The 24,988-nt window shown below is 43.0% G+C and overlaps 1 protein-coding gene across 4 annotated transcripts in view; it reads left to right on the forward strand.

Moving 5' to 3' along the window:
• The window catches only part of COL24A1 (collagen type XXIV alpha 1 chain), an 808,926-nt gene that overhangs the window by 708,773 nt on the left and 75,165 nt on the right, over window positions 1-24,988 (forward strand). For all 4 annotated transcript variants that reach the window (XM_063427613.1, XM_063427615.1, XM_063427616.1 and 1 more), the window contains 3 exons: window positions 10,105-10,158; window positions 13,425-13,460; window positions 19,591-19,626. In XM_063427613.1, coding sequence (XP_063283683.1) covers window positions 10,105-10,158; window positions 13,425-13,460; window positions 19,591-19,626 — 126 coding nt within the window. The remainder of the gene's footprint in view (window positions 1-10,104; window positions 10,159-13,424; window positions 13,461-19,590; window positions 19,627-24,988) is intronic.

The raw sequence follows: 24,988 nt of genomic DNA on the forward strand, positions 1-24,988 counted from the left end.
CTGATAATATTAGGAAACTACTGAATGTCCTATACCATACAGATCAAAGCTTGTCTCCCTTTGCGGTGGTTACCCTCGATGCCGAGAAGGCTTTCGATCGGGTCAACTGGAAGTACATGGAAGAAGTACTGGGGGCCTTCGGCATCGAGGGTTTCTTTAAGGAGAGCACAATGGCGCTATATAAGGATCCTCAAGCAAAAGTATCAGGATATATGTTTCAATCAAACTGGTTCCCTATTAGAAATGGGACGCGACAGGGGTGCCCTTTGGCACCCCTGTTATATATCCTGTCCATAGAACCGTTGGCAGCCGCGATCAGACAGAATGAAGACATCAGCGGGTTAAAGGTGAATAAGATTGAGAACAAAATTGCACTATATGCAGATGATGTCCTACTGACCCTGGCAGATCCTATTAGATCTATCCCAGCCATATTTCGGCTTATCAATGAATTTGGTATACACTCGGGCTATAAAATAAATATAAAGAAAACACAGATTCTGTTAAAAGGCCTGAGCGGACCAGGTTTAGATAAACTTAAAAAAGATTTTAAATGCGACTGGGAAGCAAGTAATATAAAATACTTAGGGGTAAAACTTTCTCTAGATTACAGAGAAATTGGAGAACTCAATTACACTGATATTTCCACCTACTTCAGGAACACCTTAAAAAACTGGCAGGGATTGGAACTCTCTTGGTTGGGTAGGATTGAAGCAGTAAACTTTTATCTCCTTCCTAAGTTGACATATTTATTTAGTAATCTCCCGTTGAGGGTGACATACCAGACGATACGCGGTCTTCAAAGGCAACTATCAAATTATATTTGGCAAGATAGGAGACCTAGAGTCTCACTGGAAATACTACAGAGAGACTGGAAAGAAGGGGGGATCCGTTTCCCAGATATACAGAAACTATATATGAATAACATGGTGGCACACCTAATTAAGTGTGACAACTATACAACGGCTAGACCAAACTGGTTAGACATAGAAAAATCAGATCTTGGTGGTATGGAACCTTTATCACTTTGGTGGTGCGACAGTGAACTTCTAAAAAATATAAGACCTAGCAACCCAATGAACAACACAATGATCTATACCGTTAAGCACTTGAAAAAGAAATATGGAACAAAACATATATCATTAAACGCCCCACTAACAATCCTAAAATTTTATATAAAGGATATAAATATACAAGAATGGGAAAACGGTGGAGTAGAAAGAATAGCGGAACTTTTAAATAATAATAAAATGCTGCCATTCCCAACACTACAATCTAAATATAATCTCCCAGCGAAGGAAATTTTTAATTATTTAAGAATAAAATCCTTTACTATGGGGAAAGATTTTTCGGAAAGTTCTCTAATGGACCAATTTGTAGCATCTCATCATAAAAAAAAAATCGCTTCCAGATATAATCAATTCGCAAGAAGCCAAAGACAAATAGACAAAGCGCCAGCAATGTATAAATGGGAGCAAGAACTTGATTTTTCATCCTCAGTGGAGGACTGGCTGTTGGGTCTACAAGCAGTAAAAAGATATATACATGGGGTGAACATACAGGAAGTCTACTTTAAACTAGTATACCGTTGGTACCTGGTCCCTATTCGCCTTCATAGATTTCAACCCACACTCCTACCAGATTGTTGGAGATGTGGTAGGGAGTTGGGCACATTCTCTCACATCTGGTTGGACTGTGAGGAGCTGAAACCAGTGAAATCAATCGTAGTGGAACTGGCAGACTTTATGTTTGACGTTCGGATTGAGATCACGCCTCAAATGTTCTTGTTCCACTTAGACCTTCCAAAAAGCAATACAAAAGTAAAAATCCTTTGGATTCACATCTGTATGGCAATAAAAATAGTTATGGCCAGAAATTGGAGACAAATGGGCGGGTTAAACTGGCAGGAGATATGTATACAAATGGAATACCAACGCAACATGGAAGCTGGGATAGCCAAGATATCCAGAGAAAAATATAACGAAGTCTGGGCCCCTTGGGTTAGATTTATCAATCACAATATAACCCCCCCCCCCCACAGAGATAGCTATCCGTAGATGAGAGAATGGGTAGTAGGTAGGGTTAAGGTTAAGGTGATATGTATGACATGTTTGTATGATTGCAAGGATGTAAGATGTAAGATACAGCAGTATACTGTCTAATGAAGATGCTTACTAATGCACGGCTTGACTGGTACTTATAATTATTATTTATTGTACTGCTACTGGAAAATAATTTCTTGTACCGTGTTTAAAAACTATACAGTTGTAAGCTGTGTCTTCACTTGAATTAACCTGTTTTATAAAAAATGAAAATAAAGATTTATATATATATAAAAAAAAAAAACAACCTCCCCAACAGGGTAGCATTACACAGAGAACAGACGTGGTTCGAACGCCTCTGCATGACTGGCTCCGACGAAGATGGGAAGAGTTGACGGATAGGACGTTCACTGAAGCACAATGGGAACAGATATTAATATTACAGCACAAGAGCTCCATAAGTACCAACTATCAGGAGGTCAACTTTAAGCTACTCTCCCACTGGTACAGGACTCCATCTCTACTGCACAGAATATTCCCGGGAACTACAGACACCTGCTGGAGATGTGAAACCCACACGGGCACAATAAGGCACATCTGGTGGGATTGCGCAAAGATTAAGCCATTTTGGGAGGACATACAACGGGAAATGACGACCATCCTGGGAAACCTACCTGACTTCAACATAGAAATGGCCCTACTACATCACACGGAAGGCTCAATAGCCCAATACAAGCGATCGATAATACGACACCTACTTAATGCGGCAAAAGCATCCATACCAGCTAAATGGAAACAGACCCAACCACCGACCGTGACAGAATGGCTTCAGAGGGTGGAGGACATACACACGGCCGAGGCGCGATACGCAGAACTGCTCGGACGGAGCACCAAACACGTCGCCACCTGGACCCCGTGGTACGTATACCTTTCACGACCGGGAACAGGAGGACCATAACGCACACCATTGCACATGGGGTTCAAGGATGCCCGGGCGCACGCTGACACATGGTGCCCCCTATAAACCCTACCACCCCCCCCCACATCCGTCCGTCCCCCTCTCTCTTTCTATCTCCATACATTGTATCTACTCAAACCCATGCGACCTATTTATGGGACATCGTGGTGGCGGCTCGAGCTGAGCCCAAGGAGGTCGGGAACAGGGGTACCCGACTGTGAGGATGCGCGAGTTATAGGCATAGAGTGTAGTAAATACCAAGGATGCGAGCCAATGTCATCACCAACTGCCGACTGAAGGAACAACTGAGGAACTGAACATACAGAACGGTAACCCCCAAACTATGACACACTAAACTGACGGGGGGGATGGGATTACAACATACGCCCCGCGACACTCCAAGGCACCACATCAGACATCTGACCGATGGGCTACTACAATAGACAGACATACCCAAACCACTTCTGTTGCACAGGCGACCCCTGGAACTCCCTTCTTTAGGAAATCCCTGGTTAAGGCTCGGATTTGGGGGGTTGCGTTCTTAGCAGTGAAATGCATGTACTTGGAACTTACAATCTCAACTGCATCACAATACACTTAGTTCAGCAAATGCCCACATATCATAGGCACTACGCCCAACCGGGGAAGCGCAGGTTTTTTCTGCTCCATGTGTCAAATATAAACATGTTTGAGATTGAAGCTATTACCTCGTTTTTAGCTATAAGGTCTATACGCCTGGTTCCTTAGAAGGACCACGGAATGGGGTTCCAAGATATCCCCTTGTTTAAATTCGCTTGATCGGTTATTGATGTTACTGAAACTGTTTTAGCTTTTAAAGATGCATCTACCTATAATTGTTTAAATTGTTTAAATTGCTTAAATTACCTATATATTCTATTGATTGATTGACAGCTTTCATGATGCTTGCTGTATGTCAGATGATCAGAAGACAACAACGCTTACTTTCAGTGTTATTCTCCGAACTGACTATACGTATTTACACTGTTGTGGTGTATGTATATATGTGATTCTGTACTCACCTGATCGTCATAATAAAGAATTAAAAAAAAAAATGCAACACAATCATTATATACAATATGAAAAAAAACAGGAAATAAAATAAAATATTACAAAGAACAAAGGAGAAGAGGCAAAATAACAATTAAAACACTCACAATAATAGAAACATAAGATAATATACACAATCTAAAATAGGAAAGAAAGGGAGTATATTTTATATTTTATACAAATGGCCAAAATTATGGGTATATTTTATGATGCATGCAAATGAACATCAGCACACAATGTCCTGTTATATGAGACATATTAGATCAATTGGTGTAAATGTAATTAACCAATTAACCATCCCACTATGTATGTGGGTGGATATCAGTACACAATGTTCGGTTATATGAGACATATTAGATCAATTGGTGTGAATGTAATTAGTTTATAAATAAAAATAATAAAATAGTAAATAATAAAACAAAAAATAAATATATAGTTAAATACATTTTAACTAGGACAATTGTTTGCTGATGAGCAAGTATGGAACGAAAGGTACTAAACATAGTATTGTCAGAGGATAGGAATTAATCTTAATGTTGTTTTAATATCATGTCAAAATTGGGGTAATCCCTCTGGCGACCACTAGATGGCAGTGATATGAACGTTTTGAACTGGGTTGAATGAAACGCACGGCCATCATAATTAGGACTAAGTGGAACGCACGGATGTGTGCAAGACCGGAAGTAAACGCCGAAAGCGGATTTTAGTGGTACAAGCTGGATCCCTGATCGTTTTTTATTTTATAAGAATCTATATTTTTGTTTAAGAAAATTCTCTTGGGTTAATGAAAGATTACAATGTACAGTGCCTTGCAAAAGTATTGACCCCTCTTGGCATTTTTCGTGTTGTGTTGCCTCACAACCTGGAGTTAACATGGATTGTTTGAGGATTTGCATCATTTAATTTACAGAACATGCCCACAACTTTGAAGATTTATTTTTTTTGGATTGTGAAGCAAACAATTAATAGGATAAAATAACAGAAAAGGTCAATGTGCTAACTATTCACCGCCCTAAAGTCAGTACTTTGTAGAGCCACCTTTTGCGGCAATCACAGCTCCAAGTCGCTTTGGATAAGTCTCTATGAGCTTGCCACATCTTACCACTGGGATTTTTGCCCATTCCTCTTTGCAAAACTGCTCCAGCTCCTTCAAGTTGGATGGTTTGCACTTGTGAACAGCAATCTTTAAGTCTGACCACAGATTTACTATTGGATTGAGGTCTGGGCTTTGACTAGGCCATTCCAACACATTTACATGTTTCCCCTAAAACCACTCAAGTGTTGCTTTAGCTCTGTGTTTGGGGTCATTGTCCTGCTGGAGGGTGAACCTCCGTCCTAGCCTCAAATCACGCACAGAGTGGTACAGGTTTTGCTCAAGAATATCCCTGTATTTAACACCATCCATCTTTACCTCAACTCTGACCAGTTTCCCAGTCCCGGCTGCTGCAAAACATCTCCACAACATGATGCTGCCACCACTTCATCCTGGGACTGTCTGCAGGTCAAGGATAAATAGGGCAGGCATTGCTATTACTATTCAGCTGCCGATTTGGTTAATTCCGAGAGCATGCGCTGAAAAGCGCTTTGAGACCCACTGGGAGAAAGGCGCTATATAAATACTAGTTATTATATTGTTGTTGTTGTTATTATTATTGTTATTATTATTATTATTATTATATAAGTTGCTGTTTAGTGGATAAGTGAGTGTCGCCGGATCTTGTGTATTGTATAAATCGTCCCCAGCAACACCCCATTCATGCATGTGCAGCCCTCTGGTTTCATATGTTGGCCCGAATTTGTGGGAGGAGTTATGACCCTTATTTAAACTCCAACCCCGCTACTTACCTTTGCCGTTCAAGCTGTTTGTCACTTCCAGTCCGTAGTTCCCACCAAAAATTTCAGTCTCCAGCAAGCAGTTTGGCGTCAGCAGCTCTCCTGCCTCCGACCTACGTGCCCGCCAACCGGCTTCTATCCGACATGCTACCAGTTACCTGGCTTCCGGTCACGAGACCGGCACGTCCACATAAGCATAACGTGGGAATATTCGGGCCTAAAAACGCGGAGATAGGCTCTTTTCATTATATTAACCCGTTCGTGCACATTCACCATTCGTGTACTTCTGCGTTCGTGCGGCTAACAGCCGACCGCAGAGTACACACACCTAACAGTAACAGCCGACCGCAATATAAATGGCTTTCGTTTAGTCTTTCGTATGCTCCATTAACCAACCGCAGGTATTTCTTTTCTGCTTACAGTCCTGGAGGGGACTCCAGTCCTTATTGGGGTCCCTCAACTTCGCAATGCGTATCATTCCACAGGGTAGGTCTTTTGTCTCTAGGCTACTTAATTTTCTCCACGGGGTTCCTGACTCCTGCCGAATCATTCTGGACGGTCCAGCCAGGGCAGATTTACACATGTGGAGTAGATTTTTGGCCGACTGGAATGGGATCTCTTTGTTCATTCCCCCACTTTCAGAGCACTCACCTTCAATTCACACAGACGCAGCAGCACACACATGGTTCGCAGCCATTTTCGGCAACCACTGGTTTAGGGATGACTGGCCCACTGAGACGGATGCCTTGCTGGCCTTTAGAGAGACTTCTACATTGTTTGAGATCTACCCCATTGTGGCGGCCGCCCATACATGGGGTCATCTCTGGACCGGCAAGGCAGTTAAATGCTACTCTGACAACTCCGCAACTTGCGATATCATTAACAAAGGTCGGTCATCCTTGCTAACCATTATGAGGCTGATTCGCAGGCTGACGGCTGACTTGGCTGGCAGCAGCCTCTCAGTTCTATCTAGTCTTCATTCACATTCCTGGTGTTCACAACACAGCCGCTGACGCTTTTTCACGCTTTCAATTTAAGGTCTTCTTCCAGGCACTATGGCCCTCCACCTACTATCCAGGATACCACCATTCCATGAGCTCATCCTGGACTAAGCACAGAATTACACCATGCACAGGCACGCACGCTCCACACAGTTCACCCAACTACACTATCACTCACGCTAGGGTATTGAATTTTGTAACAAGCTCACAAGCAGAGTTTTACTTGAAAGGAAACTTTACAGTAAAACTATGGTGATTTTTGCCTCCTCCTCTCACCTACACCTTAAAGTTACACTATACCAGGAATCTCTACCTTTACCAGCATACTACACCACGTCCTCACAACCTGCCCTAATCACGCACCATTCTTAAACCTCCTACCCTGACACTCCACTACTACGTCTCCAAGGGCACCCACTCACTATCAGCCAAATTCATTATTTCACGACAGAACCCTACTGTCAAGGTTGAGCTACAACCTGGCTTCCTTCTCTGGTCACTCATTTCGTATAGGCGCTGCATCATCAACTTCAAGCTCTTACACCCCAGTCCACATCATTTAGTGACCAGGACACAGGAAATCCTCAATTTATTTACGTATATACCTCAACCAGAGAGGAAGCTCCATCGAGCCTTTTGCACCCTCGCTGTATAACTTGCAATAAAGTGTGTTTACTTTGAATCCTCTTTTGCCCTCTTTTTATTACAGGCCTACTCGGACGTTGGTTTCGGTACACCTTAACCAACTTTGCTTCTCCTTCTACATTCCATTACGTATTAGAAATTCCGAGCACAAATAAATATATATATATATATATCATAGGCGTGCGCAGCCTATTGCATTAGGGTGTGCATCCTAAAGCACAAACACACGGCGCATGTGTATATATGTAATATATATTTATATATATATATACATACATACATACACACATATACACACACACACATACACTGCTGTGTATGTGTGTGCTGGTCGTGTGCTGTGTGAGGGTGGTGTGAGGGTGCTGGTAGTGTGCTATGTGGGTGAGGGTGTTTGTGTGTGTGTTTGTTAGGGTCCTGTTACTGTGCTGTGTGAGGGTGCTGTGTGTGTGAGGGTGCTGTTTGTGTGATGTGTGCGTGTGATGGTGCCGTTTGTGTGATGTGTGTGGGTGTCGTGTATTTGTGAGGGTGCTGTTTGTGTGTGTTTGTGAGGGTGCTGTTAGTGTGCTGTGTGTGAGGGTGTTGTGTGTTTGTGAGGGTGCGGTTAGTGTACTGTGTGTGTGAGCGTGCGGGCTGTATGTTTGGAGGGATTGTGGAGGTGGGGGCAGATTAGTAAATATCCCCCCTCCCTACCTTATATAGGGAGGGGGGATCCTTGCTGCCATGTGCCATCCCTGGTGGTCCAGTGGAGAGTGAACTCTAGCCTGCGGGGCTAGAGTTAACTCTCGCGAGATCTGAGTGTTGCCGTGGCAATGCTCAGATCTCGTGAGAGGAACCTGACGGAGCTGCTGTCTAGAGCTCCCCGGGTCCTCTACTGCCTCCCTCCATGTTGCTGTGGGCTGGTGAGGTAGATCTTTGATCTCCCCGCCAGCCCATGGAGGCTTAGAGCAGAGCCGGCACTCAGATAGCGCCGACTCTGCGTGAGCCGACAGGGGAGATCCGGAGATCTCCGGTGAAGTCCTGGGGAATAAAGTCTGGGAACTCTTTTCCCACCTCCCCAAAAAAATAATATACACGTGTGTGTGTGTGTGTGTGTGTGTGTATATATATATATGCGTGCACACACAGACTGACACATACACAGACACACATATATACGCGTGCACACACACACATTCACAGACACCCACACACCTACAGACACACACACTCTCAGACACACATCTACATTCACAGACACACTTACAGACACACATACATACATTCACAGACACACTCACTCACAGACACACACACACAGACACACACACATACATATATTCAAAGACACACTCACTCACAGACATATACACACAGACACACACACACATACATACATTCACAGACACAATCACTCACAGACACATACACACAGACACACACACACATACATACATTCACAGACACAATCACTCACAGACACACACACACACATTCACAGACACACTCACTCACAGACACATACACACAGACACACATACATACATTCACAGACACAATCACTCACAGACACATACATACAAATTATTATTTTTTAATAAAAAAATGTCCACCCAGCCTCCCTACCTGGAGTGCTGGCGTGGACTTGTCCCTGGGGTCCAGTGGGTCGGTCAAGCGCCGGTCTCCACTCAGCCGCGGCGAGGAAGCTGTGTGCTCTCTGCTTCCTCTCACCGCGCGGGCTGTCTGCTCCGGCTCCCAGCATCAGCAAACAGCGGCTCCCAGCATCAGCAAACAGCGCGTGGCGAGAGGAAGCAGAGAGCACACAGCTCCCTCGCCGCGGCTGAGTGGAGACCGGCGCTTGACCGGGGGGTCCTTCACCACCTGCCCCCCCCCCCCAATGACAGGGGGAACATAGGGTGAGGAAGGGGGAGCTGAGTGCCTGCAGGAACAGCGTTCCTGCTCAAATAAAAGTGCAGGAACGCTGTTCCTGCAGGACTCAATACATAGGCGTGCCACGGGGATTAGGGTGTGCCCAGGCAGACCCAGCACACCCCGTGCGCACGCCTATGATATATATATATATATATAGTATAAAATATTTTTTGGTATATAAACTAATCTCAGTGGAATATGTTATACTCATTAATAAAAATAGCATTATATAGCTTGTCTTTCTAAATATCTAAAATTGGAACATTTGCTGGTAATGCTTCCATATGTATTTTCATAATCTCTATTTGCAAACAGAACTTGCTTGAATGCTGGTAAATTTTATACAGTTTTTTACATTTTGAAGTTTTAAACTTTTTTGACATTTTGACAAGAACATTGATCAAACAGCGTTCTTTGGTGAACTGAATACATTATGTCTCAATCAGCAGATTACATTTTTCCATGTTCACCATATTTATCTGTACCCTCCAGAGTTTGCACCTGCCTGTATTTTATGAGTGTGGATTCACTGACATTGTGTCTGTCTTTGCCAATAAAGCTGGTTTGTTTGTTTGTTTTTCCCTCATTGTCATACACGCTCCCTTCATACTATACATCATTCTGTAACCTCTATTTCTTCTTTTTACAGGGTAAGAGTGGTCCAGTAGGTCCCGGTGGCATTGTGGGGCCAACAGGTAAACTGGTGAGTATTGCTGCTTCCTCTGTGTGCCCAAAACAGACCACATTCTACTTCTGATGCAGCAACACCTCTTACAGGGACCTGGAGCCAATGAGAGCTTCCCACACTTCCTGCCAGAATGAAGATCTAGGATTTAGTATTAGGCCCCCACCTCTCACCCATGAGTGGAGGCCAGGTGAGGGGATAATAGATCCCCCCACCTTTAGTAATTATTGTATAACCCTCACCTGTTACCCATGGTTGGGGTCCAGGGTGGACTAGGTCCTCCCCCATGAATGTTTAAAGTAGTCCGCTCCGTTATTTCACAGGCCCCAACCCCATGGGATGATACCTTTTCTAGCAACATGATGTACGATGATATTCAGTATAAGGTCCACAGGTTCAACAAGAAGGACGCATATTGAAGTTTTAATGAACATGGAACACATAAAAATATGTTTTCGGCCCAATGGCCTTAATCATGTATAAAGGATGCGAGTACAAAGTATATGGGATACAGCTGTGTACCCAAAATATCTAAAATAAACAAAGCTTAGCGCAAAACACTGTATATTCATGTGTAAATGTGCCGTGTAAAAATTGTACTTACAAACTTTACATGATTTCAAGCGCCTCAAGAGATCTTCCCTTTAGAGTTATGGGAAACCGAAACCCTTGGCTTCCTCTCCGCTTTCCGAACAGGAATCCGGATCCAGGTGGGTAGGTATAAACTGATTTATTTTTGTTTAAAGGAACACTATAGTCACCTAAATTACTTCAGCTAACTAAAGCAGTTTTAGTGTATAGCTCATTCCCCTGCAATTTCACTGCTCAATTCACTGTCATTTAGGAGTTAAATCACTTTGTTTCTGTTTATGCAGCCCTAGCCACACCTCCCCTGGCTATGATTGACAGAGCCTGCATGAAAAAAAAAACTGGTTTCACTTTCAAACAGATGTAATTTACCTTAAATAATTGGATCTCAATCTCTAAATTGAACTTTAATCACATACAGGAGGCTCTTGCAGGGTCTAGCAAGCTATTAACATAGCAGGGGATAAGAAAATCTTAATTAAACAGAACTTGCAATAAAGAAAGCCTAAATAGGGCTCTCTTTACAGGAAGTGTTTATGGAAGGCTGTGCAAGTCACATGCAGGGAGGTGTGACTAGGGTTCATAAACAAAGGGATTTAACTCCTAAATGGCAGAGGATTGAGCAGTGAGGCTACAGGGGCATGTTCTATACACCAAAACTGCTTCATTAAGCTAAATTTGTTCAGGTGACTATAGTGTCCCTTTAACAGACAGAAATAATAATAACAAATAGTCTCTGGTCCTTCATGTTTTTGTTCAATTAGGAACTTCCCCCAGGACCAAAATGATAAAATCACAATAAAACAATCTGCCAAAGAAAAAAATCTGCCTGCCCATCCCTTTATTTCTCTCCCTTAAATAGGACTAATCCCAATGCCTACAGGTGTTCCAGGGTGTGTTTCCCCCTAATTCACCAACCTCTCTCAGACTCCAAAGGTGTTGAAAGACAATCTCTATCTTCTGTGCGATTTCCTCCTTCTCTCACCAGCTGTTTGCGATCTTCCCCACGAAAACTTGCTTTTGTGTGCTACACCTACGAGTCTCCAGCGTTCCATCATTTTACATTGTGGTTACTTCCGGTTTGCGTCTCACCGCGCACTTCTGTGCATTCCACTGGTGGATCGCATCTTTAAAGTTCTGGGAGTTCGGAATCTAAGTTCTCCGAAATATCAATAAGGTGCTTGTACTTCTCTTAATCTAGTAAAAGAGAAATCTGTCAATTTCATTATAATCAACTTCTATTACTCAAGTGCTTTTAATTCCAAGACATCTGGTACAATGTATTAATCACTCCCTATTTATAAAGTGCAACAACAAATTAATCATTTTACATTACCAAATATATATATATTTTTTAGAATTCTATGTGAGGTCACCTACAGGGGTGTGATTTTGGAAGGCTGTTAACAAAAGTTAAATGTTTAACCCTTTTTTGGCACTATATGGTGGTTATCGGGTATATTGGCACTAATAACAGTTTAAACACCTGTCATTTTGGAGCCAAAATTGAGAGCTCCTCCCAAGGAGGTGTTCAGTTACCATAGTAACCACAGAACAAAAACAGACTACAATTTTGAAGTCAAAACACTTTTTTTTTGGTGTGTTTACTATGGTAACTGAACACACCTCCTTGGGAGGAGCTCTCGATTTTGGCTCCAAAATGACAGGTGTTTAAACTTTTCTGTTGTACTTGCATCCCTTATACAGTATTATGGCCATTGGGCCGAAACATATTTGTATGTGTTCTACGTTCATTAAAACTTCAATATGCATCCTGTCTGTTGAACCTGTGAACTTTATACAGAATACCATTGCCTGGAGTGTGCTACCAGGAAGCATGTTGAATCCCATACCTGTCCCCCGGAGTGCCACACCACATTTATTCCGATGATGATCTTATGCTTGATGGGTATTTCAATGTTATATCCATTGTTATCATACTAATCTGCTGTCTTCACCAATGATTTGTTAAATTTGGATGGATAATTTAGGCTACATTATATTGCTTTCCAATCTGCATTATTTGCACATGAAGTTTGATGTACGTGCCCTGGGTACATTGGACTGTATGCCTGGTACGTATATGTGTGGTGGCTCCATGGACCTCGTTTGTTACCTTAGTATTTGAGGTTCATTGCAGAAAGCAAATTGTTCATTTGAATGATGCATGCATTTTATTTATTTTAACTTGTGTTTGGCCTTATGCTTATTTTTCTTGATAGTAAAATGCTTTGAGATCTGCTTTAGTATTTAATTATTGCCATGGACATGGCATGTGTCTGTTCCTCTGGAATAAATGGACAGTTAGATTTTCTCTTTTTATACATGGCTGACAATGGTTTTACACTTTGTATGATAGCGGCAGCCAGTAAAATTTAGCGTGTTGCAAAGTAACCTTAGCATCACCTGTTATTCACTAGGGTAGGAAAAAACTAAGCTGGTAGGACAGTATGGAAACAGCTGGATGCAGCGAACATCTGTAAATTCAATTCTAATGTAGAGTGTTCTCTGTAAAACCGGAAATGAGCCCTGTGGAAATATTCTGGTCAAGCACAACACACAGTAACTTTTGTGCCTTTCAAATTATGTTATAATATCTCAGAAGAGCCATATTCTTTTTATTTCAATTAATGATTATAGATAAAGAGACATTTATTGATCTCACTGAATGCTATTTGTTTATTTTTTTTCCTCAGGGAAATAAAGGTGAAAAAGGTTCAAAAGGAACAATGGTAAAATTCCAACACCTTCAATTCATTCATAATCTAATAACTGTGACTGCCTCCAAATTAAACGCACTGGAGGTTCAAAATATAGAAGTTTACTGATTTTCTTACAGTGGAGATTGATAAAACCTGGACGAATGAATACAAGAGAATTTACAATCTGCTGTTACAAAACATACATACCCTGACTGCCTGCATACTGTATAGCAGCTATAGGGAACAGTGTACCTGTTAGACATAGTATAGTGTCACACTGACTGCCTACATACTGTATAGCCACTATAGGGGACAGTGTACCTGTTAGACTTAGTATAGTGTCACACTGACAGCCTGCATACTGTATAGCCGCTATAGGGAACAGTGTACCTGTTAGACATAGTATAGTGTCACACTGACTGCCTACATACTGTATAGCCGCTATAGGGGACAGTGTACCTCTTAGACATAGTATAGTGTCACACTGACAGCCTACATACTGTATAGCAGCTATAGGGAACAGTGTACCTGTTAGACTTAGTATAGTGTCACACTGACTGCCTACTATAGGGGACAGTGTACCTGTTAGACATAGTATAGTGTCACGCTGATAGCCTGCACACTGTATAGCAGCTATAGGGGACAGTGTACCTGTTAGACATAGTATAGTGTCACACGGACAGCCTGCACACTGTATAGCAGCTATAGGGGACAGTGTACCTGTTAGACATAGTATAGTGTCACACGGACAGCCTGCACACTGTATAGCAGCTATAGGGGACAGTGTACCTGTTAGACATAGTATAGTGTCACACTGACAGCCTACATACTGTATAGCCGCTATAGGGGACAGTGTACCTGTTAGACATAGTATAGTGTCACACTGACAGCCTGCATACTGTATAGCAGCTATAGGGAACAGTGTACCTGTTAGACTTAGTATAGTGTCACACGGACAGCCTGCACACTGTATAGCAGCTATAGGGGACAGTGTACCTGTTAGACTTAGTATAGTGTCACACTGACAGCCTGCATACTGTATAGCAGCTATAGGGAACAGTGTACCTGTTAGACTTAGTATAGTGTCACACTGACTGCCTACATACTGTATAGCAGCTATAAGGGACAGTGTACCTGTTAGACATAGTATAGTGTCACACGGACAGCCTGCACACTGTATAGCAGCTATAGGGGACAGTGTACCTGTTAGACTTAGTATAGTGTCACACTGACAGTCTGCACACTGTATAGCAGCTATTGGAGACAGTGTACCTGTTAGACTTAGTATAGTGTCACACGGACAGCCTGCACACTGTATAGCAGCTATAAGGGACAGTGTACCTGTTAGACATAGTATAGTGTCACACTGACTGCCTACATACTGTATAGCCACTATAGGGGACAGTGTACCTGTTAGACATAGTATAGTGTCACGCTGATAGCCTGCATACTGTATAGCAGCTATAAGGGACAGTGTACCTGTTAGACATAGTATAGTGCCACACTGACAGCTTGCACACCGTATAGCAGCTATAGGGGACAGTGTACCTGTTAGACTTAGTATAGTGTCACACTGACAGCCTGCATACCATATAGCAGCTATAGGGGACAGTGTACCTGTCAGACATAGTATAGTGTCACCCTGACAGCCTGCATACTGTAAAGCAGCTATAGGGGACAGTGTACCTGTTAGACATAGTATAGTGTCACCCTGACTGCCTGCATTCTATATAGCAGCTATAGGGGACAGTGTACCTGTTAGACATAGTATAGTGTCACACTGACTGCCTACATACTGTATAGCAGCTATAAGGGACAGTGTACCTGTTAGACATAGTATAGTGTCACACTGACAGCCTGCACACTGTATAGCAGCTATAGGGAACAGTGTACCTGTTAGACTTAGTATAGTGTCACACTGACAGCCTGCACACTGTATAGCAGCTATAGGGAACAGTGTACCTGTTAGACTTAGTATAGTGTCACACGGACAGCCTGCACACTGTATAGCAGCTATAGGGGACAGTGTACCTGTTAGACTTAGTATAGTGTCACACTGACAGCCTGCACACTGTATAGCAGCTATTGGAGACAGTGTACCTGTTAGACTTAGTTTAGTGTCACACGGACAGCCTGCACACTGTATAGTAGCTATAGGGGACAGTGTACCTGTTAGACATAGTATAGTGTCACACTGACTGCCTACATACTGTATAGCCACTATAGGGGACAGTGTACCTGTTAGACATAGTATAGTGTCACGCTGATAGCCTGCATACTGTATAGCAGCTATAAGGGACAGTGTACCTGTTAGACATAGTATAGTGCCACACTGACAGCCTGCACACTGTATAGCAGCTATAGGGGACAGTGTACCTGTTAGACTTAGTATAGTGTCACACTGACAGCCTGCATACCATATAGCAGCTATAGGGGACAGTGTACCTGTCAGACATAGTATAGTGTCACCCTGACAGCCTGCATACTGTAAAGCAGCTATAGGGGACAGTGTACCTGTTAGACATAGTATAGTGTCACCCTGACTGCCTGCATTCTATATAGCAGCTATAGACAGTGTACCTGTTAGACATAGTATAGTGGCACGCTGACAGCCTGCATACTATATAGTAGCTGTAGGGGACAGTGTACCTGTTAGACTTATTATTGTATCACCCTTGCTATATATCACACTATATTAAATCATTTTATATTCTTATATCACACTATACTTTCATATCATATTATTATTATATCGCATTATATTATTATATCATATTATATTTTTATATCACACTATATGCACCATGTCCTAGTTATTATTTTATCACACTATATTATTTTGACAAAAGTAACCTTGTCACTGGTTCTTGGAGGGGCCTGCTGGCCAGCCTCTTGCCTCAGGACTATGGGCCCTGCAATATACCTTGCCCATTACACTTTAAAAGGCTCTGTTCATATGAAGTATGTACTCTTGTACTCCAGACAGAGAGACCGACCGTGTGAATCTCCCACCGTGCCTGTTCGCTTGCCCGTTCTGCTTGGTACAGCAGGTCCTCGGTTACATGGGTCTTGAGTACCCTGACAATCTTTACCGGAATATTAGGGCCAAAGAGGGCCAGTCGCCATTGTATCTCTCGAAGGAACTCCTCCTCGTATGTGAGCACTGCCCGGGGACTAGCTTGTTCTATCTTCCGAGTTCCTTTGTAGATAGGGGCGCGGTACGAATACTAGCGTTGCCCTCAATTATAAATCCAACAATACCAGTGTCTCCAGGATGCTTCTATACTCACTAGGAAGCCATCCCACTTCTGCCACCAATATGACGGACCGCCTGGCACCCTGACCGGATACCTTCATCAATCGCTGCTTCCTAGTAATCCTTGAGTACCATAAGCACCGCACAAGACACCATAACCACTGTAAACCTCACAAACCGCCGCAGCTTGGTTGGGGTCTCGCTGTCCTCCACCCACGCTGGACCCAAGACCAGGATCCAGCTTCCAGTGGGTAGACTTCTCCTCGTCCAGAGAGTGAAGCAGGTTGCTCTTACAAGAGTAAGCGTTGTGACCCAAGGGAGCATAGTGATTATAGCAATCCCCAGAGTTAATATCGCTCTCCAATCCCCCAAACATGAGCCTACACTTCATGAAGGGTAAAACAAATCTCCTTTATGGCAGCCACAATGGGCCTTATATGCAGTCCCCATGCAAGGGGCACTCCCCCCTGCACCTGAGAGTAAACTACAGTACAAACATATACACAATTACATTGGCTCTCAGGTCCAGGACACTCCCATACAAAATAGGTCAATCCCTCCCCTATGCCTGGGATATAATTGAGTCAAGCACTGTATTAAACTCCATTATCTCCAAGCACAAAAAATACACATTTCCCAAACATAGATTACTATAGTACAAGAAAGGGTGGAGTCAGACAATAGCAAGGGCTGATGGGAGATTGAGGAGGGACAAAGCAGCTAGTTTAAACTGGTCTGACAGTGTCCCTGGGACAACGCCCTGCTGGGGAAACAATAGGACAGGAAAAAGGGGCAGGGGGAGAGCAATACATTCATCTTACTCCTTCACTGTGCCTGAGAGATAATTGAGTCAGGAACTGTACAAACTCAATTATCTCCAGATACAGAAAAACACACAATTTCACAACACCCCAAAAGTAGCTTAAAAATACATAAATCCCCACAAAGGTTACCACCCCTTATAGCCCCGATCTGGGTGACCAACATATCCAAAAATTACCCAGATCGGTTTAGGGGTTCCGGAATTTTCTGCAAGTCATAATTTGACCGACCGCACGCATGGTCCCCTAGCCGAAAATAGTTCCATAGAATTGCGGCTAAGTTCCGCTGAGGACCAACCCGGAACCACAAAGTCTTAATGCCGAAAATAGTTCCAGGGCTTTTGCGGCTATGTCCCCCTGAAGTCTGTTTGCAGTTTTGGTCCATGCAAAAGGGCGCGAAGTTCTATGCGCACGAATGGAAAGTGTCGAACCAGGGGGAATAAAATACGGGTCTTTACAGTCGCTGGACTGGCCCATAGTCGGTGGGAAGAAGCTGGCCAGCAGGCCCCTCCAAGAACACGTGACGTATCACTATATTCGTCATAGCTCAGTTCGTCATATCACTATATTATATTATAATATTGCACTATATTATTATATCACACCCTGTCTTAGTTATTATTATATTACACTATATTTTAATATTATATTATTAGTTCGCACTATAATAGTATCACACCCTGTCTTAGTTATTATAATATCACACTATATTATATCATATTTGTAACGGACCATTTCACCTACAAGAGGATAAAACCCGTTTAGGCGATAATCCCCTTTCCCATAGACCAGCAGCTACTGCAATCACCAACCTCCCGAATTCCAAACTGCACGTATTCACCAACTCTCGAAAAGCAGACACACGAACCCTGGAAGCAGCCGAACAGGAAAAGCAATACGAACACTCCTGGCAATCGGCATACAGTCAAATTCCCCCCAAGAATGAGACGACACTTCACTTTGAGGGTTAGGCAGGAACAACACTGATTTATTCACACAACAAGCTTATATGGGATTCTCCCATGCAAGGGAGGGATTTACAGTACACCAATACAGTTTAAGGTACAACCCACACATCTCCTCCCTCTAACTTATCTGTTAACACAATTAACATATACATAGTTTTCCCCGAGTTTTGGATGTACCCTAAATACTTGGGGTACATCCACAAATCCAGTATCTCCAGATAGCCCTAGTCTGGAGGAATAACATATTTGAAAATCAGCCCATTCGGATAAAGGGTTCGGGAGTTATGGGACTTTAAAGTATTGACCGACCGCACAGGCAAAGTAACCGAAAATAGTTCCATAAGGTTTGGCCTTGCGGTCGGTCTCTGTTAATGTATTAAAAAGTCCCGAACGGCTTGCCATCCGTGGGTTTCCTTGGGTTCGTTAGATTCCCCATGTGAACATTAGTTTTTCTACCGAACGGCGGCTCGTTCGGTAGTTGCGGCACGAATCCACGGAAGTCTGGAGGTCTCAGCGGTGTTTGCTTAGTCGAGTGTCCGATTTTAGTTCCAGACACTCGACGGCAAAACACCGCTGTTCGGGAGCTAAGATGGCCGCCGCCACGTGTTCGTTTGACGAACAAAGGCCACCCAGCATTTGTCAATTAAGCTGCGGTTAACCGCAGCTGCTGGGCGGTCAATTGACGGCACACTCCATCTCCTAGGTGGTCCCTCGTACGGTAGTTTGTTCGGTAGAAGGCATGAATAAGCCTTTCTGCAGGGAAAATAAACCTTTTTCAAGTCTGGTCCATAGTCTAAAGGGAGCAGGCGGGCAACCAGGCTTCTCCAACTCACAGTGGCGAGGTTGGTTTCGCCACAATATTATATTATTATATCACACTATTTTATTATATCATACTGTATTAGTATATCACACTATATTATTTTATTATCTTATATTATCACACCCTGTCCTAGTTATTATTATATCACACTATATTATTATATTCTATTATTGTATTCTAAATACACTATATTTTTATATCATATTATATCATATTATATTAGTATATTACACGTATATTATGTATGCGTTATGATATTATGTTCAACTCAATATTTTATTTTCATTTTCAGGGACCTCAAGGACCAAGAGGTGATCCAGGTCTACCGGTGTGTATTAAATGATAAGAAATATTTTATCTTAATTAACATTAAAACTGGCAACCAAACTATTTTTCCATCATTTAATTAATGGATATCTCCCTCATCCGCTGGTGTTTATTTTGTGCTTAATTGTCCTGACTCCACTACTAGGCCTAATACTGCCTGACTCTAGGGGTAGCCGCAATACAATGCTCCTTAGTGGGGTATAATTTTTACTCCAGGCGTAGCACCAGTTCCATGCTCATTAGTGGGAAATAATCCTGACTTCGGTTGTAGCCCCAGTACTGCCTGACTCTGGGGGTAGCCACAATACTTATCTTTAGTGGGGTATAATCCTGACTCTGTTAGTAGCCCCAATAACATTCCCATTTGTGGGGTATAATCCTAACTCTGGTGGTAGCCACAATGCCATGCTCATTACTGGGGTATAATCCTGACTCTGGGGGTAGTGCCAATACTGTCCTCATTAGTAGGGTATAATCCTGACTCCAGTGGTAGACCCAAAACCATGCTCATTAGTGGGATATAATCCTGACTCCGGTGGTAGTCCTAATATAATGCTCATTAGTGGGGTATAATCCTTACTCCGGTGGTAGTCCTAATATAATGCTCATTAGTGGGGTATAATCGTTACTCCGGTGGTAGCCCAATACCATGCTCAGTACTGGGGTATAATCCTGACTCCGGTGGTAGTCCTAATATAATGCTCATTAGTGGGGTATAATCCTTACTCCGGTGGTAGCCCAATACCATCCTCATTAGTGCGGTATAATCCTGATTCTGGTGGTAGCCCAATACCATCCTCATTAGTGCGGTATAATCCTGATTCTGGTGGTAGCCCAATACCATGCTCATAGTGGGGTATAAGCCTGACTCTGAGGGTAGCCCAAAACTGTGCTAATTAGTGGGGTATAATCCTGACTCCGAGGGTAGCCCAAATACCATGCTCATAAGCGGTTTATAATCCAAATTCTAGTGGCAGCAGAGTACAATCACCACTAATTAAATTAAATAATTCTGACTCTGCTAATACTGCACATTCCATGCTCATTGGAGGCATAGTATCTGTCAGTTTCCATGATACTTTGCTCATTGCTGTAATTCTGATCCTGACCTTTGTAGCAGCCCGACGACCCTCATTGGAGGGGATGGTATAATCATACCCTTAGTGGTAACTTGGATACCTTGGTCATGGGGTATAATCTTTATTTTTAAAAAGTCCTAATCAGGGCCGTTTTTCTGCATGGGCACGCTGGGCAGTTGCCCGGAGGCCCATGATTATAGTCACCACTGCAATGCTCATGTGCCTAGGCCTGCAGAAGAGATCATTTCGTCTGCCATGCCAGCCCATGCAGAGCCAGCCTCGCAATTAAAGATCTCCCACCCCGGACTCCGTTGTTAGGGAAGAGGGAGGGAGGGAAGGACCTGGGTGGCTGTAAGTTCCTCCCTCAAGCTGTCTAGAGCGTTGCCGAAGATTATCATAGCAACACTCCGGCGCTGTAGGAGAAGTAAAGTCAGCCTGCAGCCAGAAAAGCTGCATGCTAAAGAAGCTGCCTCACCACAATCAGACCCCCAGGGCTTGTAAAGTCTCCCCTGCAAAAAGGAAGGAAGGGGGGGAGGAGGGGGCATAAGGGCGAAACCCTTTTATTTATTTATTTTTAAAATAACAATAAGAGAAAATACATTCTCTCCCTTATCACTCTCCCAAACACACCCCTCACACACACACTGCATCTCTCACACAAACGCATTGTACGCTTACACATTGCATCCCTAAACGCACTGCACCCCTACACACTCACACTGCACCCTTCACTGCAGTCTGTTTGTGTATTCAGCAGTCTGTGTGTTTATTCAGCAGTCTGTGTGTGTGTGTTTAGCGGTATGTGTGTACTTAGCAGTCTGTGTGTGTTTAGCAGTCTCTGTGTATTTAGCAGTCTGTGTGTATTCAGCAGTCTGTGTGTGTGTGTGTATTTAGCAGTCTGTGTGTGTTTGTATTTAGCAGTCTGTGTGTGTGTGTGTGTGTCTAGCAGCCTGTGTGTGTGTATTTAGAAGTGTGTGTGTGTGTGTGTGTGTGTGTATTCAGCAGTCTGTGTGTGTGTATTTAACAGTCTGTGTGTGTGTGTGTGTATTCAGCAGTTTGTGTGTTTGTATTTAGCAGTCTGTGTTTGTGTGTATTTAGCAGTCTGTGTATGTTTGTATTTAGCAGTCTGTGTGTGTGTATTTAGCAGTCTGTGTGTGTGTGTGTGTGTGTGTGTGTGTGTATTTAGCAGTCTGTCTATGTTTGTATTTAGCATTCTGTGTGTGTGTGTATATAAAGCAGTCTGTGTGTGTGTATTCAGCAGTCTGTGTGTGCGTATTTAGCAGTCTGTGTGTGCGTATTCAGGAGCTTGTGCGTGCATATTCAGCAGTTTGTGTGATTGTATTTAGCAGTCTGTGTGTGTGCGTGTATTTAGCAGTCTGTGTGTGTGCGTGTATTTAGCAGTCTGTGTGTGCATATTCAGCAGTCTGTCTGTGTGTGTGTATACTCAGCAGTCTGCTTGTGAATTCAGCAGTGCATGTGTGTGTGTATTGCGTTTGTTGGAGGTACCAATTAGAGATGTCCCGAACAGATCGACAGGAACTATTCGCCTGCGAACATAGCTTATTCGCGGTCGCCGCGGCGGGCAAACAAATGCGATGTTCGGTCCGCCCCCTATTCGTCATCATTGAGTAAACTTTGACCCTGTACCTCGCAGTCAGCAGACACATTCCAGCCAATCAGCAGCAGACCCTCCCTCCCAGACCCTCCCACCTCCATGACGAATAGGGGGCGGACCGAACATCGCATATGTTCGCCCGCCGTGGCGACCGCGAACAAGCTATGTTCGCCAGCGAACAGTTCCCGGCAAACTGTTCGGGAAATCTCTAGTACCAATAAATATACGCTTAATTGTAATAATATTTTATTTTTGTTTTACTGTGAGTGGATGTGTAGGCAGTGCCCCAGTGTACCGTTTTACCCGGGGGCTTAAAAGCAGTTAAGATGGTGCTGGTCCTAATTACTCACTTATTCCTCACCTGTATCAGCCCCTATTCCTCACTAATGGGGGTACATTCCTCACCTCACTCAACCTGCAGACAGTCAGCAGCATTACAATCTGTAAATCAGTGATTATTATATTGCACATTGTAACAATATTATTTTAAACAATTTATATATATTTACTTGATTTATAGTTATTATAGTTTGGGGGGTTTTTTTGCAAACAAAACAAACCAAAGAGAGAAATCCAACCAGAGCATAAATAAATCTTACATCAATTAAATATTAAAATATAACTTAATTATCTAAATCATACTCCTAAATTGCCTTTATAAAATACATAATAATGAGATAGATCAATATTAGAAAAAAGCCTTAGAATAGAAATGAGTTGTCCCTTCCTCCCCTCCTCCTTTTCCCTTTGGCTTTCCCTGTCTACCTTCCCTCGCTCCTCTTGTCTTCTTACACCTATTGCAAAAATACATATCAAAGTTTTCTATATGAATTTAGTCACTTAATCATAGATAGTGTACATATTGAAAATATGCTTGGTGTATCGTGAGAATGTGAGATGTGAGGAAGAATTAAAGGAATAATTAATTCTATAATCATGAGATCTGATGACATCCCATTCATACACACCGTTGCGGGCAGAGATATTTTCTACACTGTGGTACTCCACAGATGTGGCCAAAATAGTAAAAAACAAAAAGTTAGCATTTAGTAATTGTAAAAAAAAACAGAGTAAGGAAGACAGAATGATCTATAAGATTAGGCAGAAAGAGGCTAAGCAAGTTATAAGAGCCTCCAAATCACACACAGAAGAGAAAATAGCACAGTCAGTAAAAAAAAGGTGACAAAACATTCTTTAGATACATAAATGAGAAAAGGAAAGTAAAACCAGGATTAGTTAGTAGGCATGTGCATGGGGAAAATTTTCGGTTCGGTTCGGCATTCCGAAATTCAGAATTTTCGCAATTCGGGACTTCGGCACTTCAACACTTCGGCACTTCAGCACTTCGGAACTTCGGCAGCTCGACACTTCGGAAATTCGGCACTTTGGAACTTAGGAACTTCGGCAACTTCGACACTTCGGAATTTCGGGACTTCGGCACTTCTATTGCAGCCGCTTAGTAGATAACTCCCTAATTCCCACGGTATTAGGGAGTTATCTACTTTCAGACAAATTTACTAATACTAAGTAAAAATGACTTAGTATTAGTAAATTTTGCCCCTACTCGCTATACCGCGAGTAGGGGCATGTCTAGAAAACAGTGAGCAGCCTGTGGGGACCCCTAGTCACCTGGGGGGGGACATTTTTTTAGGGCTCCCACATGCCACTCAGGGGTGGGGGCCGGGGGGAGGACAATAGGTCCCCCCCTATTGGTATTTAGGGCCCCCACCCACCGCTCAGGGGTGGGTGCCAGGGGGAGGTCATTAGGTCCCCCCCCTTTATTAGTATTTAGGGCCCCCACCCGCCGCTCAGGGGTGGGGGCCAGGGGGGAGGACCGTAGGCCCCCCTTTTAGGATTGAGGGCCCCCACCCACTGCTCAGGGGTGGGGGCCAGGGGGGAGGACATTAGGAACCCCCCTCTTATTATAATTTAGGGCCCCCACCCGCCGCTCAGGGGTGGGGGCTCGGGAAGGGGGACCTTTTTTTTTTTTTTAACAGTGAGCAGCCACAGGCTGCTCACTGTTTAATAGACATGCCCCTACTTGCGGTATAGCGAGTAGGGACATAATTTACTAATACTAAGTAATCTTTACTTAGTATTAGTAAATTTGGCTGAAAGACCAATTTAGGTCTTTCAGCCTTTTAGTAGATAGCTCCCTAATACCGTGAGAATTAGGGAGTTATCTACTTATTCATTCCTGTCATTACACTGTCATTTTATATGAATGTATGTTACTTGATTGTTGTAAGTGTTGCAAATGCTTACAGGTGAATCCTGGCTATGTTTGTATACTTTTTATTTAAAATTGTATACAATGTAACATTTTTCTTCTTTCACTGGGTAAGTATATTAGTACTTAGGCAATACTGTGCTTCGGAACTTCGACACTTCGGCACTTTGACACTTCGGAACTTCGGCACTTCAGCACTTCGGAACTTCGGTAATTCGGTAATTTCGGAACTTCGGGACCTCGGCAATTCGGCACTTCAGCAATTCGGACATTCGGAAGTACCCGAATGTCCGAATTGCCCGAAATTTGTCCGAATTGCCCGAAATTCGGCCGAATTTATATTCGGACCGAAATGAATTGCACATGTCTATTAGTTAGACTAAATACAAAAGAAGGAAAGTATGGAGAAGAGGATAAAGGTCTAGCTGACTGCCTCAAT

The sequence above is a fragment of the Pelobates fuscus genome, chromosome 7 (assembly GCF_036172605.1).
Source record: "Pelobates fuscus isolate aPelFus1 chromosome 7, aPelFus1.pri, whole genome shotgun sequence".
NCBI lineage: Eukaryota > Metazoa > Chordata > Amphibia > Anura > Pelobatidae > Pelobates > Pelobates fuscus.